This window comes from Phaenicophaeus curvirostris, chromosome 20, assembly GCF_032191515.1.
Source record: "Phaenicophaeus curvirostris isolate KB17595 chromosome 20, BPBGC_Pcur_1.0, whole genome shotgun sequence".
NCBI classification, from domain to species: domain Eukaryota; kingdom Metazoa; phylum Chordata; class Aves; order Cuculiformes; family Cuculidae; genus Phaenicophaeus; species Phaenicophaeus curvirostris.
In genome coordinates this window covers 11,609,633-11,627,201 of record NC_091411.1, presented here as the reverse complement: position 1 = coordinate 11,627,201, position 17,569 = coordinate 11,609,633, and the positions used below count along the sequence as shown (strand labels likewise).

The 17,569-nt window shown below is 44.1% G+C and overlaps 1 protein-coding gene across 3 annotated transcripts in view; it reads right to left on the bottom strand.

Annotated features, from left to right (window-relative positions):
• Positions 1-6,306: 6,306 nt before the first annotated feature.
• Positions 6,307-17,569, bottom strand: part of RABGAP1 (RAB GTPase activating protein 1) — a 67,223-nt gene continuing 55,960 nt past the window's right edge. For 2 of the 3 annotated variants that reach the window (XM_069873542.1, XM_069873544.1), the window contains 7 exons: positions 15,097-15,189; positions 14,022-14,132; positions 11,183-11,287; positions 10,625-10,708; positions 9,735-9,806; positions 8,824-9,021; positions 6,307-8,022 (listed from right to left, as the gene is read on the bottom strand). In XM_069873542.1, the coding sequence (XP_069729643.1) occupies positions 7,900-8,022; positions 8,824-9,021; positions 9,735-9,806; positions 10,625-10,708; positions 11,183-11,287; positions 14,022-14,132; positions 15,097-15,189 (786 nt within the window). In that variant the 3' untranslated portion in view covers positions 6,307-7,899. The remainder of the gene's footprint in view (positions 8,023-8,823; positions 9,022-9,734; positions 9,807-10,624; positions 10,709-11,182; positions 11,288-14,021; positions 14,133-15,096; positions 15,190-17,569) is intronic. The other variant, XM_069873543.1, reaches the window with a different exon arrangement.

Here is a 17,569-nt window from a genome sequence, read left to right as displayed (position 1 = left end):
GCTACAGGATGTCTCTACTGCAAAACCATTTTAAGACACTCAAGTTAATCCTACTGGATTGAGCAGAGCCTAAGCGTAATTAGAACTTCACTGCTCTGTCCCTGCAGTTGCAGACTAAGGATTCAACACCACAGTAAATTATCATCCAGCTGGCTGTGGCTCTGCCCCCTCTCCCGCTCTGGCACTGGTGTGCCTGCTGTGAGTGCTGCCACCAGGAATGTTCCAATGGGGGAGAAGGACGGCCCTTTCAGCACAGTCTGATCGTGAGATCAGTTCTACCACACTGTACATCTGCACCTAATAAGCCAGGACATACTCAACGGAGCATGCTTTTTAGCAAAACTGAAGGTTTAAGTCTTGCAACGTTAATCATCAGACAAGCAGAAACTCAGCATGGATTGGAGTGTCCTAAGGCAAAAAAAAAAATTAAGTACATGAAAAGTACAGCCTGAGAAATGCACCTGCAAGAAAGCACCTGCAAGTGTTTTCATTCTTTACATCTTCTGTGACATATGTAGAATTAATATGACATGCCAAGCAAGCTCAATAATACAAGTACCAAGGATAAGATAGTACAAAGAGAAATACTATCTGGAAATCTGCCTCTCTGGCTGGATGCTATTTGGCACCCTGACAGGTTCTGTCTTTATCGGTTCACTGCTTGAATTACCTAATTGCTGTATTTTCTTAAAACAGATTTTAGCTCCCTAAAAGTATAGAGAACATTTAATTTAACATTAAAAGATCATTCAAAAAACATGATTTCTGCTAAGAACCTTGCTATTTAACATTGCTCTTTAGAAGTCTTGCAAGGTCCAGGACTTTTACAGTGCTATCTGCAGCGATTTCATCACCACCAATTTAGACCAAACGCTGAAGTATAATTACTCAATTAAAAATACAACATATTTCATAAAATTGGTTAGCAAACTCGTTCTGAAGTCCTCAGGGGGAGATCAGATAAATGATATTCTCCTCCTATTACTTCAGGAACAGAAATCAGAGTTCTGTTCACAATAGTTTTGACTTTCTATAAACACATTTGTTTCCATTATGCATGTAAACAAATAAGCTATAGTATTTTTTTTCCTACACACATTAGCTACCTACAGAAATAGCTGAAGGGCCTCTATACCACTGCACACAGCACAGGCATAAAACCAGAGGAGGAGGTGCAAGCCACTGTAGAGCAGGAAAACTATGAGATAAGTTTAAACAACCAGGGAAGGCAACCACTGGACCTGTGGGTCAGAGAAAGACTTGTGGGCGGTGCGATAGTTGGAAGCTGCCTTGGGCACAGCAATCACAAAATGATGGTGTTACTGATTCTTGGAGAGGTGATGATGGGGTCACCTGGAGATGTTTAAAAGACACGTAGATGTGGTGCTTAGGGATGTGGTTCAGTGGTGGTGTTGACAGTGCTAGGTGAAGGGTTGGACTCGATGATCTTAAAGGTCTTTTCCAACCTAAACGATTCCATGATTCTGTGATGTCTACAAGCATTACCTCAGTGATTTTAAGACTTACAGAAGGAGATTTTTTTTTCTCCTTATTCAAGCTTTCTGTACTTCCAGCATCAGAATACAAGCAGCATTCAGTACAGCCAACAGGAAGGAGGAAACCATGAACTACCTTAACCTTCACAGCAGTCAGTGATTTGATTGGCTTCTTGTTGTGCAGGGTCTCCACAGGGAGAAGAGTACAAGGCAGCCACTCACCGCATTATATATCAAATGGTTTGAGCACACAGTGCTTTATTAGTTCTCACATCCTATTTCAAAGCTTTCCACTTTGGGAGGCCTCAATTCACCTCCCAGCAAAGCCGGCGCAAGGAAGAAACAAACCTGTGTGTGACTGTGACAGGCTGGCATGAAAATCACACGCCTCCCCCCAGAACAGCAGGTGTTGATGCTACACTGGAAAAGAACTGAAACACTGCCCTCAACCTGAGGGGCCACTGGCACTGTCAGCAAAGAGCAAGGAAAACTAAAGAGAAGGCAATTTAAAGTCTATGCAAATTAAAAGCAAATGTTACAACTTCTGTACAATGACCATTAACGTACTGACAAGTTTAACAATGGTTTCATGGAATGGTTTGGGATGGAAAGCGCCTCATCCAGTTCCACCCCCTGCCAGGGACAGCTCCCACTGGATCCATTTGCTCCAAGCCCCATTCAACCTGGCCCCGAAACACCTCCAGGGATGGGGCAGCCACAGCTTCTCTGGGCAGCCTGGGTTGGGGCCTTCCCACCTTCATCGTTAAGAATTTCTTCCTCGTGTCCGAACTAAATCTTCCCCATTCCAATTTAAAACCATTTTCTTCATCCTGTCCCTGCACTCTGTGAACAAGAGCCCCTCCCCAGCCTTCCCGGAGCCCCTTTCAGCACTGGAAGCTGCTCTAAGGTCTCCTAGCAGCCTTCTCTTCTCCAGGCTGAACAACCCAAACTCTCTCAGCCTGTCATTGAGTAGTGTGGTTGGAAGGGACCTCAAAGCCCATCCAGTCCGACCCACTGCCCTGGGCAGGGACACCTCCCACTGGATCAGGGGCTCCAAGCCCCATCCAGCCTGGCCTTGAACCCCTCCAGGGATGGGGCAGCCACCCCTGCTCCGGGCAACCTGGGCCAGGGCCTCCCCGCAATCACCGTTAAGAAATTCCTCCTTATGTCTCCCCTAACTCTGTCCCTCTCCAGTTTATACCCACTGCCCGTCGCCCCATCACTGCAACCCTTTATGAACACTCCCCCCCCAGCTCCCGGGCAGCCCCTCAGGTAAAGCCGCCCTCCTCCTCGCCCCGCCTCAGCCCCTCCTTCCCGCCCGCCCCTCTCCCTCACAGCCGCACCTGCCCCGAAGCTTCCAGCACACAAAATGGCGCCGCCGCCCCGCGAGCCGCCCGCTCCCCCGGCTGCCCCCGCGGCCAATCGGAGCGAAGCCTGAGGGGCACCAGCCAATCAGCGACAGCCCCGCCGGGGCCAGCTCCTCGCAGCCCGGCCAGGAGGGCAGTCAGTCAGGTAGAAGGCCTGTAAGAAAGCTGGGGAGGGGCTGGTTAGCAAGGCTCGCAGCGATAGGACGAGGGGTGTAACTGGAGAGGGGCAGATTTAGTCTAGGAATCTTCACTAGGAGGGTGGGGAGGCCCTGGCCCAGGTTGTCCAGAGAAGCCATGGCTGCCCCATCCCTGGAGGGGTTCAAGGCCAGGCTGGATGGGGCTGGAGCCCCTGATCCAGTGGGAGGTGTCCCTGCCCATGGCAGGAGGTGGAACTGGATGATCTTTAAGGTCCCTTCTGACTCAAACTATTCTACAATTCTGTGTTAAACTTCAAAGTCAGCTCAGTGCCGCTCACCTGGCATTTGGAAACAGATTGGAGCCATGTGAGGAAGCACTTGGAATCACAGAGCGGCCCAAGCTGGGGGGGACCCACACAGACCATCAAGTCCAGCTCCTGTCCCTGCACAGGGCACCCCAACATTCACACCCTTTGACTACAGGCGTTGGCCAAATGCTTCTGGAATATCGTCAGGCTTGGTGCTGTGACTGCTTCCCTGGGGAGCTGTTCCAGTGCTCCACCATCTTCTGGGTGAAGAACCCTCCCTGGCACATCTTCCTGCCATTCCCTCAGGTCCACTTGACTTTCCCTGTCCCACCCACATCAAGCAAAACCACTACTTCTTAACAGGGGCAGTTGTGCTTTTCACTCAGTCCGTGCTTTCCTGCCATTCCTATAACTGGACTGCAGCTGCGTGGCCAGATTACCCTAGGAAAAAGCCTTCAGTACAGGATTACATGTTGTCCTATTTCATTAGCATGCAGAAAATGCAGCAAAATCAAATCCTCGTTCCTCAATGTCATTACGGATGTGCAGCAGTAGATCCTAACAAAACTGTGAGGGTTTTTCTATGCAGTCTTAGAATCACAGAATGGTTTGGGCTGGAAGGGACCTTGAAGTCTATCCAGTCCCACCCCTGCCGTGGACAGGGACACTTAGCACTGGATCAGGGGCTTCAAGCTCCATCCAACCTGGCCTTGAACGTCTCCAGGCATGGGGCAGCCAGAACTGCTCTGGGCAACCTGTGCCAGGGCCACCCCACCCTCACAGGAAAACATTTCTTCCCAAGATCTCATCTGAATCCCCCCTCTTTCAGCTGAAAACCTCACCCCCTCCTCCTATCCCTGCCCTCCCTGATCAAGAGCCCTTCCCCAACTTCCCTGGAGCCCCTTCCAGCACCGGAAGGATACTGTACTACTAAAAAAACCCAAAAAACTAGTACAATTTAAACCACATAGCACTGCTTGCTGTGTACACATTTTCATTATTTGCCTATTTAAGAAGGATCTCCAATTTAGGTAGCTGTCTTATGGTAGCGCCTTTGTTCTGTTGGGGGCCCAGGCAGGCCAGGATAAGCCACCCACCCTGTAGCACTGTCCCCTCTCCCAGCGAGGGCCAAGAAACCTCACCGGATTAAGCGCTTACGTTAGGCACCTCTGAAGTGTCTAAAGTTAGGCTGGATGAACGCGAGCCAAGCTGTTGAACAGATGGAGTGAAATCCTCCTCTTGATAACAGGAACTTTATATCGCTGCCACAGATAAGAAGGGCAGCTAAAAAAAAGTCGGGGAGGCGGTTATGTAAGTTTCGAGAAGGCTTACCAGAAATGCTTAAAGGTAAAACTTTCCGATAGATCTCGAATATCCACTTCCAGCTGCAGCTCATGAGCAGCCGAGGCGTTCTGCAACAAAAATCAGATGGTAACACTACAGCTACCACGCTGCGAGACCACAAGAACTTAATGATGCAGCACAAACGTGCAAAGCATTAGGAAGTTGGAGCCTGGAGCATGCCAGACAAAGCCCAGCATCAGCACAGTGTCACTTATCTCAAGTTCAGTGCACAAACCAGCCGAGAGGCATGTGTGAGCAGAAAGTGGGGGGCTACCAGCAAAAAATGAACCATCGTATTAATGCCAAAAATGCTACCAAATTTGCTCATTCCTTTGCGCTAAATTTCTATGAAATACTTGTGCTTATAGCAGCTCTGACTCAATGTCTTTTTATTTTTTTTTACCTTGCTTATTCATAGTCTTGAACATCTGCAAATTAATTTCCCTCATTTTAAAAATAACCTGCTTCCTTGTGCTTTACAAGTAATTGCACTTCAAAAGATGTGAGTCTCAGCACAGGATCCATTTTTCTTAATTAGCTGGGGATATTTTAGATGGAGTCAGATGTGACATACATTGGTAATATGTATTTTCAAGCATCAAAATCCTTCAGGTAGGTATCTAAAATAATCCCCAACTGGAAACTAGCTATAAAATGCTCTTCTAAAACATTGTGAAGGAATAAAATGGGGGGTATATGCTGCACGCAGTTTTGAAGTAACGTTTACTTACAGCGAGGAAGAGATCTGAACAACAAAGCAACTTTCCCCCCTCTCATTTTGGAGGAAAGAGAAAGATACATTATTTTCCCATCCCTTTGGGGAAGATAAGTGGATGAAGTGCTTTGGAACCGAGTTGTTCCTTCTTCCTCCCCCCTGCTTCCCCTTCCCATATTTACCCTCAAACTTTCTCCAAAATTTGTAATTATAGAGAAATTGCAGAGCTGAAGTTACCAAGGGATGCACCTCTGTGAAAGACAACACAGCAAAGACTACACCTGACCTTATAACGCCATTCTCTTAAAGCAAAGTCTGGTTAGAGAAGTGACAGTGTGAGAACAGCCTCCTAGAGCAGGGCTGCTTTCGGAGTCACCTTTAGTCATTTTGGTGACAAAAATACATTTTTACTCCTTGTTATCTCTGCAGAACACAGAGCTGGGGGAGCTGCGCTGCACCGTGACCCAATTAGTGCAGTCATCCAGTCGCACGGCTAAACCCTGCGTTCAGCGATGACTAGAAAACACTAGTGAAGATGACGTGAACGACACTTGACCCCCACAGAATTTGTTACTGATGATGATTAGCAGACCTAGCCTACATTTATTTTGCAGATCCAAGCAGAATTTGGAGGGCCATGGGAAAAAACTGTTCTAAATTGGACATGTTGGAGAAGTACTGAGTCACAAGCCTCGAGCTGCACAAGGTCATTTTTGCAGTTTCACTTTTTCAAAGCAAACCCCAGATCTCATTATATAAAGCAGTGTTGGCAACGCTTAGAATATGCAGTCTTTTTTAGCAAAGCCCTTTGCGGCATGACTATAGTTTCAGTCTTAGAGAAGCTTGCAGATGCCTCTGCTTCTACTTTACGATGAGAATTAGCTTCATATTGCAAAATATTTAATTGATTTCCTGTTAAAATGAAATAAAACAACAAAATAGTTATACAATTTTACTAGTTTATATTTCAATTCATAAAGTATACACACTGCAACTATGCTACCACAATGTCCACGCATCTAATATTGATGGAGTTACAGTATTTTTTTTTGGTATTAAACAATAGAGATAATGTATGCAGTTAAGGAAAAAAGCTTGGACATAGCATGTTCTATTCCGTAGTTACAGAGTACATTAGCTAGCATTAGTACAGTAAACAAGAGAAAGGTAGAAATACAAAATAAACCAAATATCTTTATATACAAACCAGTGCCTCTTATTGTTACCAGCTTATACTCACACTGCACACAAAATTTATCCACTGACGCAATAGATACTTCAGCATAACACAAACCATTATAAATTAAAAAAATTACAAGGTGCAAAACTCCATTCTACAGCTTTCTGGTGAGAACTCAAGACAATCCAACAAATAAGAAATCCAAGCACGTTTAGCACCTATTAGTGCAACTGCATCGAGCGTGAAAAATGATCTACACAACCTCGGAACATGTTACCAGGGAAGCGAGTTGGATAGCTATAGATGCTCGCAGCTACACTCACGCAGTGATTTTGCCTCAATATATATCTCAGTTTATCGTTTCTTTGTCCCATTCATACCTATGTGCAAAACTAAATCCTGGAAGCTTTCTCTGAGCTTCACAGAAGGCCTGCTACAGCCGGGTAAAAACAGACAAACCAAAAACAGAACAAAAAACCTGACAAAAAAACAGACAAAAAACTCAATTAAATGTCAGACCATCCACATATTTAGAACGTATTAGCAGTCCTGGCGTTGGGGATTCGAACGCTGTTGATATGTGGATCAAACAATATGACACAAGTGAAACGGAAATTTAAAAATTCCGATTATTCTCGTCTAGCACTTAGACAAGTCTCCCGGCCTCAGGTTGTGAAATTTGTTTGGCAGCCCATGCCAAAAAAGCCCAGAGTTGCATAGAATTGATTAGTAACAGAAAGAAATGTCAAACACAGAGAGATGGATGCCGCGTCTACTAAAACAAAGTGGGGTTGCTCGACAGGAATGCTGAAATCATCCCCATTCATAAAGCAAAACATGTCACCTCCTACTCTCCATATCCTACCTCTGGGGACTGCTTTCTGGCACTGATGTAGTTCTTGCTAAAGTTGTCTTTTTTGTTGTTTTTTCTTTTTTTTTTTCCCTTTTTTTTAAATTATTTTTTTCTTTGTTAGTGACACTTCCTTTCAAATAAAATATTAAAAAAGGTTATAACTGTAAAAAAACCTATCATATGTAAACTTAACAATTAGGGTTTGGTAAGTTTTCGTACCTAGTCTGTGAAAAGCCTCCAGCCAGACCGCAGAATGGAGTGTTTCTCTGAAGAGCTTCAATCTAGCTACATCACCTGTTAAATATCAGTAGTATGAAGATCACATGTCTAGCAATAAAACCTTTCTGTGTTTCCATCGTCTTTATCACTGACCTATTGACATCCTGACATGCTGTGTTTATGTACATTCTGGTCCTCTCATGTCACAGAATTAAACATCTGGCCAAGGAAGGCAACAAAAGGTGTTGTGTTAAGAAGGTGTGTTTGACAGAACTGCTTTTCAACAAGTCTCTTTTCCTTGGACTCCAGTCACTGTTTTTATAGAGCTTATTGTTCTGTTGAACCATGTTTTCTTTGCAGCCTGTACTTCATTCAATGCCAGACCCAAGTGGTGCTCCAAATCCTGCAAACACAAGAGTAATTTCATTACTTTGTTACGCAGTCGCAGACCAAGGTTATACGAGTTAAACTTAGAAGGCTGTAGGACATCCACAATCTCTTGGCCGCTTTAGATGTTAAACAAGTCTCACATAAATTAAAAGTAGCACAACAAGCTGATGAAGGAAAAGAAAAAAGCCAGCTTTGAAAAGCAAAACAAGAGTCGTCTCATTGCCCTTGGTGAAACATTCAGCGTTCTTTAGTACGTCTGAATCCTTTAATTCTTTCCCATTGGAGAAGAAGCTATTCCCACAGGAAGCAGAATTATACAAACTGATTTTTACGTTTCTGTGAACAAGCAGTGCTGACAGACCGGTTTGAGGCTAAAAGAACAATATTGTCATATTTTACACAAATACCTCAAATACCTGGAGCGCTTTCCAACTATGTTTTAAGAAACACATCTAACATCTGTCACACATCACTTCTTCAGTTAACATCGATGGCGAGATAAGGAAATGCATGATTCAGTACTCTGTCAGAGCTTGGATGTCAGCCATGAAGCTGCAACAGCCCAGGCAGTCGGCGCTGCAGCCAGGCGGATGTCGGGAAGCTGCAGTAGCTGGTAAATACAGTTCACGCCATTTCAATTACAGTGTCTGCATACAGCAAGTTTCAGACCCAATGTTTGGTTAAGTAACCCAGGCAGGAAATAGCAGGTTATAGATTGAGCCAACAGGATCTGTTCCAATCCCTCTACCACACACATTTTTCTAGGAATGCAGACACACCATATACACCACAAACTGAACCTCCAAAGCATTACCTGTATTTTACATTCCGCCTCCACAAGCTGCAACTTGGTCTGGGCCAGCTCTAGCTCCATTTCCCTCAGCTGGTTTTTCAGCGTTTCCTTCTCCTCATCTGTGTCCTCATCTGAACCGTCCTTGGCAGAACTGGCAACCTTCACACGGCCTTCTTTATTGAAGAACTCCCGGCAATGCTCGCAGTCATCCACTTTTTGCTAAAGTAAATACCTGATTGTTAATGCTTGCAGTGAAATGATGGTGACATGATCAAAGCCTTTTCCTGCCTCTGCTCTGGAAAAGCAGCACAACACAAGAGGGACCCCTAATGACTGCAAACTCGGGACATTTTGAGGAAGCCCAGCCAAACAGGAACTCCAGCCACCCTCAGAGTTGTGGGCTCTAGAAAACACTGCTGCATTTTTGGTAGAAGGGTATTGTTGCAATACAATTCCACTCATGGAAGCGGTGAAGCCTCCATCCCTGGAGGTGTTCAAAAAACGTGCAGATGTGGCTCTTGGGGACATGGTTCAGCATGCACGGTGTGGTTACGCTGATGGTTGGACTGGATGAGCTCAGATGTCTTTTCCGACCTTAAAGATTCTATGAATTATGGGCTCTGTACTGCCAACATGTCACTTCATGGTACAAGACAATCAGAGAAATCTCCTCCAGAAAAAAAAGCCCCTCAAAAAAATAGACATTTATTGTTGCCCAGCATCAACGTTGCCATGAAAATAATATGGCACAGGACAGTTATTCATCTTTTCTCCAGGACCTTCTCCCTTATGATCCTCTTCCCAAAACTCTAAGTCACTAGGTAACTCTCCTTCAGCCACCATTTTAGTAGGGAAATAAATTGTATGCTTTCTGTTACGATTTTGCTAAGAGATTTTACCATTGCAGACTGTGGAGCTGTCTGGTTTCTTACCCGTATTTTCTCTATTTCAGCTTTATTTGCCGTTTGTTGCTTTTCCAGTCGCTCACTCAGCTGGGAACAAATCTGACAAGAAAAATTATGTTACCAGACCATTTATAAATGTAAATTTCCTCCCAAATGAATCCTGAAGCACAAGTAAATGCTACAGGAATATTAACGTGGATAGTCTGAGGGCTCCGAGAAAGCCAGGAAAACTGGGATGTTACATTAGGTTTTCTCACTGTGCATATTCCATTCTCTATAAATTCTCCTGTCCCCGAAGGAGAAGAGGCAGTTTCAACATACGTTATTAGCAGCTTGGCCTCGCTAAAAGAGGCTGAAGAGGTTAGGAATAGCATGGCTCCTTTTGTTGCCTTTGGGATAAATGAACCAGGCAAGACAGCCACAGTACTGAAAACACCAGTTCATTCCTCAACACCTGCATGTCTTAAGGACTTAAGGGTGTTTTGAAGGTTATGGGCCTGCTGGAATGATAAGTGAATTTGCTCCCTTGATATCTTAGATCAAGAGTTTGAATTTGAAAGGAAAAAGGCATCTTTGTTATTTCATTTGATTGCAGGAGGGAAGCTGGGAGAATACATTTTTTTTGGAATGAGGTGAACCATTGATATACAAGAGCCCATTTGAATGTCAGGCTGTCACCAAGTCTGTAGGCCATCAGGCACCACAAACACCTACATCAGGGGCAAACAGAACTGACCGCCTTGCATCAGGATCTTGGCAAAAGAAAATACAAACTCAACCACAAGCTTCCCATTTAAAATAGCTAACACGTCTCCTCAAATGCCTGGCAGAGATTGCATTTATTTCCAGAAATCTAAAATACCTGAGAAAGTCTTGCAATTGGATAAAAAAACACATAATCATGAAGTTGTACTTACCTGCTTGTAGTCACCAATAATAGAGCTGTTCTTTTTTATCTCTGACTCTGCTTTATCCAGCTCCCTACGACACATTTCCTTCAGCTGTAGAGAAAAAAAAAAAGGTAAAAGGTTAATATATTTGTACAGGCTGAAAAATAACCAAGTGGTATTTTGTCCTTCTCCTTAACCTCACTGCCTTCACACAGCACCAGGGAACAGTGGTGCAGCTCAGCTCCGGGCAGGCAAGGAGAAGACTTTGGTGGCCACTGTTATTAAAACTGACCAGCTAAGAAAATAAAGCATTAAAAACAGTACTGACAGCTGAAGCCCTGCACTGCCTTTCTGTGCAGCCATCTCTGGCACAGTCTATGCCTTCATGATTTCAAGTTAAAAATTCCCTACCCCATGAAGCACCTGGCAGGAAAGTAAAGAAATCCGCTTTGCTGATGACCTTTACACTGCAGAAGAGGGACAAACGTGATGGGGAACACAAAGCCCTTCCCACACCTGTCTTATTTTTTTTTTTGTAATTCCTGTGCTGCGCAGAAATGTGAAAATGACAGAAATGCCCCTAACCTGAGCTGATTCTTCTTCCAGGCGCCTCTTTTCTTCTTCTGCATCAATCAGCTTCTGTTTGGTCATTAGCAGTTCCTTATTCAGCGCATCCGCCTTTTCCTCCGCCTGAAACACAGAGCAGGGCACGGCGCTGAGAGGCTTTCTCGCTGCGCCGCTGCTGCCAGGCAGCCAGGGGCTCCAGCAGGACACAGCCAAGAGAGCAGTCTTTTCACTTGTATTAATATAGGTCTGTTCATTGTTATTAGTAACTTATGCTTTTTTAATAAAAATTACCCCTTGCCATAGCAAAGCAGCAACAACAACTCTAAATTACAAAGGAAGTCACTATGCTCCATGCCTCCAAAGTTCCTCCTTCAAGTCAGCAATTAGCTTCAGCAAAACCAGAGTAGGGAGTGCCCCAAAGAAATCCAATAACAGACATAAGTTTTGTTTTCTCGTCCAGGATAGACGCTGACCAATACATTCTGAAGACAGCAGAAGGCACAGAACAGTTCACAACATGCGAGATCGATAAAAGCTCAGACCTCTGTTGAATTTGCAAACGTTCAACCTTGCAATGAAAACAGAATTAATGAAAAATGCCTCAGGAACATTTAGAAACACCTACTGATGGGTGCAATACCATCTTTATTATGTCCCCCAGAAAATACTGCGTGAAAAAACCTAGCTCCCAAAGCAAACATAGGAGTCAGACCCCTCTTTTCTTTTCCTCCTTAAAGAAAAGAAATGTCCCGCCAGAAACCACAGAATCCTTTTGTACTGCAATTTTTTAAGTATAAAGACGTATCGCTGAAAAATCTCAGGCTCTTGAAAAACCACTAAAAACGCTCTCTGCAAAGTTAAGACACCTTTTCCTGTCACATACACAGCGACACGGTGCTTCCCAATAGGTGCATGGATTCTACATAAAAATAGATCAATAACCCAACTGTTATATAAAATCTTCAGAAAGTAGCTGCACCAATTCCCTTCAAAGGAATAAAATCAAAAAGTGAATTTTAGTCCCTTACGGTCCTGCTGATCCTTTAAAACAGATGGCAAAGGCAAAGAGAACATCTTTTCATTATATGTGGTTTTTAAGCTGGTTTAAAGCTAAAGAAAACTGGGATGTGGGAGTCCAACAACAGTGGAAAAATGAAGCCTATTTTCTGGTCTAGTGCAAAGGACGTTAAGGAAATTTTTGTATTTCCAAATGCTTTGATCTTTTAGGTTGCCAGATTTGAGACATGCCACGAAGGCATGAGACAAGGTGTGTTAAACAATGTCTTTTGGTACTTTTCAGGACATCCGGCTCGTAGAATGAAACTTGTCATTTTGGGATCCAATTAGAAGAATTAATCAGGGTTCTAAGGCAGCATCAAACCAACCTATCCCCTCCTGGGTGATAATCCAAATGCTGCCAACATCATTTACCATCTTTGAAGGCAGGACTATGGTACATCCAAATGAGCTACCTCAAACATTTTCCTTAATTTTGTTCCTTTCTCAGCTACCCATTTAAATAAACCAAAGCAAAAGCACGACTTGTGTCTCATACAGGCTCAAGCAGCCACAAACAACTCTTAAAAGCAGGTACAAAAAGCTGCTTTGGTACGTTTTTTTATTGGAGTTCACCCCCTGAGTGCAAGCACTGGGCAGTCTGTACAGCCTTCCAAGAGTTATCGTTAACCAAGTGCGAAAGCATTGGTAGCAGGAAGTGAACGTGCCAAGGCTTTGTGAAACCGCTGCTTCTAGAACACGCTTCTATGATTCATAGATTTTAACTAAAAGGCAGGAGAAGTAATAAACCTGAAAGTCGTAAACCAAACGTTATTAGGAGCAACATTCACCCATCAGCAGCAACGTTCCCTCCGAATATTCTTTCAACAGTAAGTTTCCAGGAGACCGTGGGAAACCTTAAATTCTCTGAAGCAGATAAGCTGAAACATTTTAAAGCCTGTCAGCTCCTGCGCTGTATGATTTTCAAAAGTCGTTTTCCTTTGAGATTTCAGAAATGCACTTATCTCGGTACAGAACAAGAACGGCAAAACACAAGCGCTTGAACTCTTCCCCTCGCTCCCCAGGCAGACAGACTAAATGTGCTCTAGCCTGCTGCGTGCGCTGCAAACGCCAGTGCCTTTCTGTCTCTCTGTCTTGTTAAAAAATGCATATCCTAATAGAATCTCCTCAACACTCACATGTGAAGATGGGAATGAGACTGCACGATCAAAAAAAACCCCACAATAATCCTGTAACACCAAGCGAACCCAAAGTTTCCTTGTAAGAGCTCTGCTGATATGGGAAACAACCCAGGATAACGAGTTTGCTTGGGCCGATTGCAACAAGCCAAATGGAAACCACAACAATATTTCCATAGTTGCCTGAGGTACCTGTGAATCTGATTCCACTGAGAGCCAGACAGACTGAGACTGTCAGGTTTATTAGGCACTTTGCACAAGCCTGTCTGCTGGGAAATCTTAATTCACAGGAATCCCAGTTGAGGGGAAAAAGAATACAGCATCCATGTCATTATCTCTGCGATGATTCAAAGACTGGACTTAGCTCCTGCTGGACTTTCTTTTAATATATACAGAGAAGAAAGCAACTGCTCAAGTACAGTCTTGGAACCTCTCTTCTCCCTCAAATGACTCTGAATGCTTTTCAGAATAATGAGCACTTCAGTCACCAGTCCCGTTTCCCATGGACAGGCCCATGTTCATCAGTCTGCAGAGGACAAGGAGGAAAGAATCCTATTCCACCCAAATGAAAAATACTCTTATGTGCCTCCTCTCCGAAGAGAGGAGTAACAGGAAATTAGCCCCAGTGCCCTGTCTCTAGAGAGCATGAAGACATGTCTTACATTGTCTAAATCTTTTCGCAGAGCAATCTTGCTGGTCACCAGTTCATGTGCAAGATCATCGTTTTCTTGCTCAAGCCTCATATTTGCTTCTTGTAGGCGCCGGTTCTCACGCTGTAGGAAACAAAAGAGAGCAAGAAAAAGGCTTGCCTGGGTGTTTGTCCATGACACACAACATTTACTGTGCCTACCAACAAACACCTCCCTTATATCTTAAGTAGGCAGAGACAATCCCACTTGCATGAAATTCAGCGAGGATAAAACTAGCCAGCCGTACTGTAAATATACAATAAAGTAAATAAAATATTAACCTTGAGAAGAAACCACATATAAATAGCTCTGCTAAGTTATTATTTGCTGAGCTACAGAAACATTTCTGAAGACTGCAGTAGTAGGGGTGTCAGTCTGCCATCCGTACCTTGCCAGGAGGTTCCTACAATACCGATTTTCTTGGCTCAAAATAGAATTTGCGTGCTGGAAACAGGTGAGAGGGGAGGATCCTGGGAAACCACTCTATTTTTTCCCTTCTTTTACAACTCTCAGCACACAGGCAGATATTAAAGAAGTTTCACATAAAAGTCTTCAGATTATATGTATTTATGAATGTGTGTGTTATTATGTCACATATACGCACGCATTTTACATCTAAAACTTATTCCTACATTATATGTCTTTGATAAATATTTATGAATTATATACTTACTGTAACATAAGTAATTTGAAATTAGGGAGAGGAATGAAGGCAGAGTTATAATCAGTTAGGCATTTTCTTTCTGTTGGTGGCTTTTGGTGCAATCAGCAGGTTAGACAAGTGCTAGAAATGGACTGTGGTGGAGCAGTGGCACAAGCCCAAATAGAAATTCACATTACTCCTTTTTCCATTGGGAAGGTGGGCTCACAACCACCCTGTCCCAATTAACATTGGCGATACACAGAGATTCACATCATGTTCGTGCAGCCGATTCCCCTTTTGTATCCAAATCAGTCACAAAACAAAGAGAACGGCTCAAAGAAAACGGAGTCAAAGTAGGTATTTCCTGCAGGTGCTGTGTGTGACATCGCGGAGCAGTAACGTTACCTCAAATCGTTCTATAGGATCCTCCTGCTGTGCTTGTTGCTCTCTCATGGTATGATATTCCTTTTCATACTTCTTCAGCTTCTTCTGGCTAATCTAAATTAAAACAGCCCATTAGTTCCTGCCCAGAACATCAATAGAGAACACAATTCAAAAGGAATTATGGTACAAGCGTCTGGCAACTCCTGCCTTCCACAAAGCACAGCCAGTATCTTCACTCGATTTTGAGTATCAAACCCTTAGACCTGGTCACAAATTCTGTTCCTCTCAATATAATGACAGAAGCATCCCTTCCTCTCACCCTTTTGTGGAAAAGTTGTTGAAGGGCATCGCCCGGAGCCTGAGGGCTGCCCGAGCCTGCCCTGGTGCTCCCGAGCCTTAGCATAATAGATTGCCTCAACACCCATAAGATGGGTTTGATTTTTCAACTAGCACCACGCTGAGGGTCCTTCAGCTGCTTTCCCAGCTGTAACATTTATCATGCCGCAGCGGTGTTTGGTTTGCTTTACATGAGACTGCAAATGCTGAAAGGGCAAGCGCCGGCTCCACTGACATTTCTGCCAGTGTCGCTCAAGCTCCACAGGAACGGTCCAGACCGGAGCTGCCAAGGCACCTCGGCCAGCAGCAACGACCCAGGAGCACGTACGCTCTGCTGCTCCACATTCAGTAGGCTGGAATCCTGTCTGCACGCCGAAAGACACACAACTCTACGAAAGCAACTCTCTTGGGGTCCCAGTTTCCTCTTTTGGGAGAAGGGAGAGAAAGGTGGCATTGAATTTGGTATTTTGTGCAACGTGCAAGCCCCACAGGGACAGAGAGCACAGGAGAAGCTGTAACAGATCCTGACTGGCACCTTTCCTGGTGTCGCCTGTCACCTGGGCCATACACCACGGTGGTTTAGCACACGTCTACATTAAATTCCAAGTATTAACAGTTGCTGCTGAACCCTCCTTATTATTTCAGTAAGGCAAACAAATTAAAAAGCCACGGCTCCGTTTCCCTCTTTCAAAAAGCCTTGTCTGAGAAGCACATTACATTTTACATGCAGAAGTCACAGGCAGAAGGGAAACCGTGTTGTGTTTCTCTTATCTGTGGTTTTATCGCTTAACCTGACTCCACGGAGGTGCAGAAGCCCGGTGGCTCGGCTCCCTCTAGTGAGAGCTGCACAGCAGCTCCACCGCGCTCCAGCTGATGCTTTTCTGGGGATGCCAGCCCTGTCGTTTATCTGGAGTCAGTCCAGCCCCATCACAACTGCAGAGTTATTCTCACTAAGCCTCCAGAGGAACACACAGAGTATTAACCCTTTGCTGACAATAAGCCTGGAACCTCAGCAGACTATTTCCCTGCCCAGTTATTGGGCTTCATCTACCAAACCTCAAGCTGCGTACAGGTCAGGTCTCAAGAAGTGAGACGTCCAGCCACGCAAGAGGAAAGTAAAGAAGTCACACCACTATTTTCAACTTCTACTTTTCCAAGTGCGTTAAATCAGGTTTGCCTCCAGATACCACTAACGAGGTGATCCTGAGAAGATTGACTGTTGTCACCGGTTCTGGACTCTGGAGCCCTCCAGGGAACCGTGCCCGAGGAACGCCAGCAAGGCCGTTGGGTTTGTACGTGAGAGGATGCAGATGTGCAGAAATGAACCCTGAAGTCTCACCACAGTTTTTCAGGGCACAGAAAGCGGCAGTAACTCCGTTAATTGACTGCAACGCTGAGGAGTGGCTTTAAGAAGCCAATGTTGTCTCAAGCTGATCATTTACTGACCTCCTTTCCAGCAGAATGCTGTTGCAATCATGATGTCTTAGCCAAGCTACTTCTCCCTTACTATAAATGATTTATTTTGACATCAGGCCCTTTTCTGCTCAAAAACACTTCCAGATGCAGAGCCGGAGATTTCTACTGACAGCAAAGGACTTATACTTTAGGTTAAAGAAAGCAATTATGTACAGGACTCCCAGCAGGGGCAACACACACGGATGTGGCACAGAAGTGTTCAGCACCCATGCAGAGCCCAGTAGCGCAGCCCGTACTTCCTCCGTAATGCTAACTCCTCCAGTGTTAGTGTTCTAGGGAAGGTGTGCACTTATACACTGATCCTACAAAGAATTCCTCTAGTGAATTTTAAAGAAAACTGATACCTGGAACCATACAGCAGTGTATTTGACTAAAAATTCATCTACATAAAACTGTAAAAAAAAAGAATCACAGCTTCCTTAAAATACACAAAATAAATAATCATTTCCATTTTAGAACTCAATATATAAAAAGCAAACAACAACATTCTAGCTGTGCTTTTTTTTTTGGAGATTTCACTTTAAGCGCTTGTTCCAAAGTGCCCATCTAAAGCTTTAGTTACAATATTTACTCATTGGAAAAGCAATTGCCTTTCAGCTGTGAGGTAATGCAATATTTGCTATATATAACTAAAGTCTGAATGTCAAAGGCTAGAACTTCTATTTCATATAGTTATATTTAA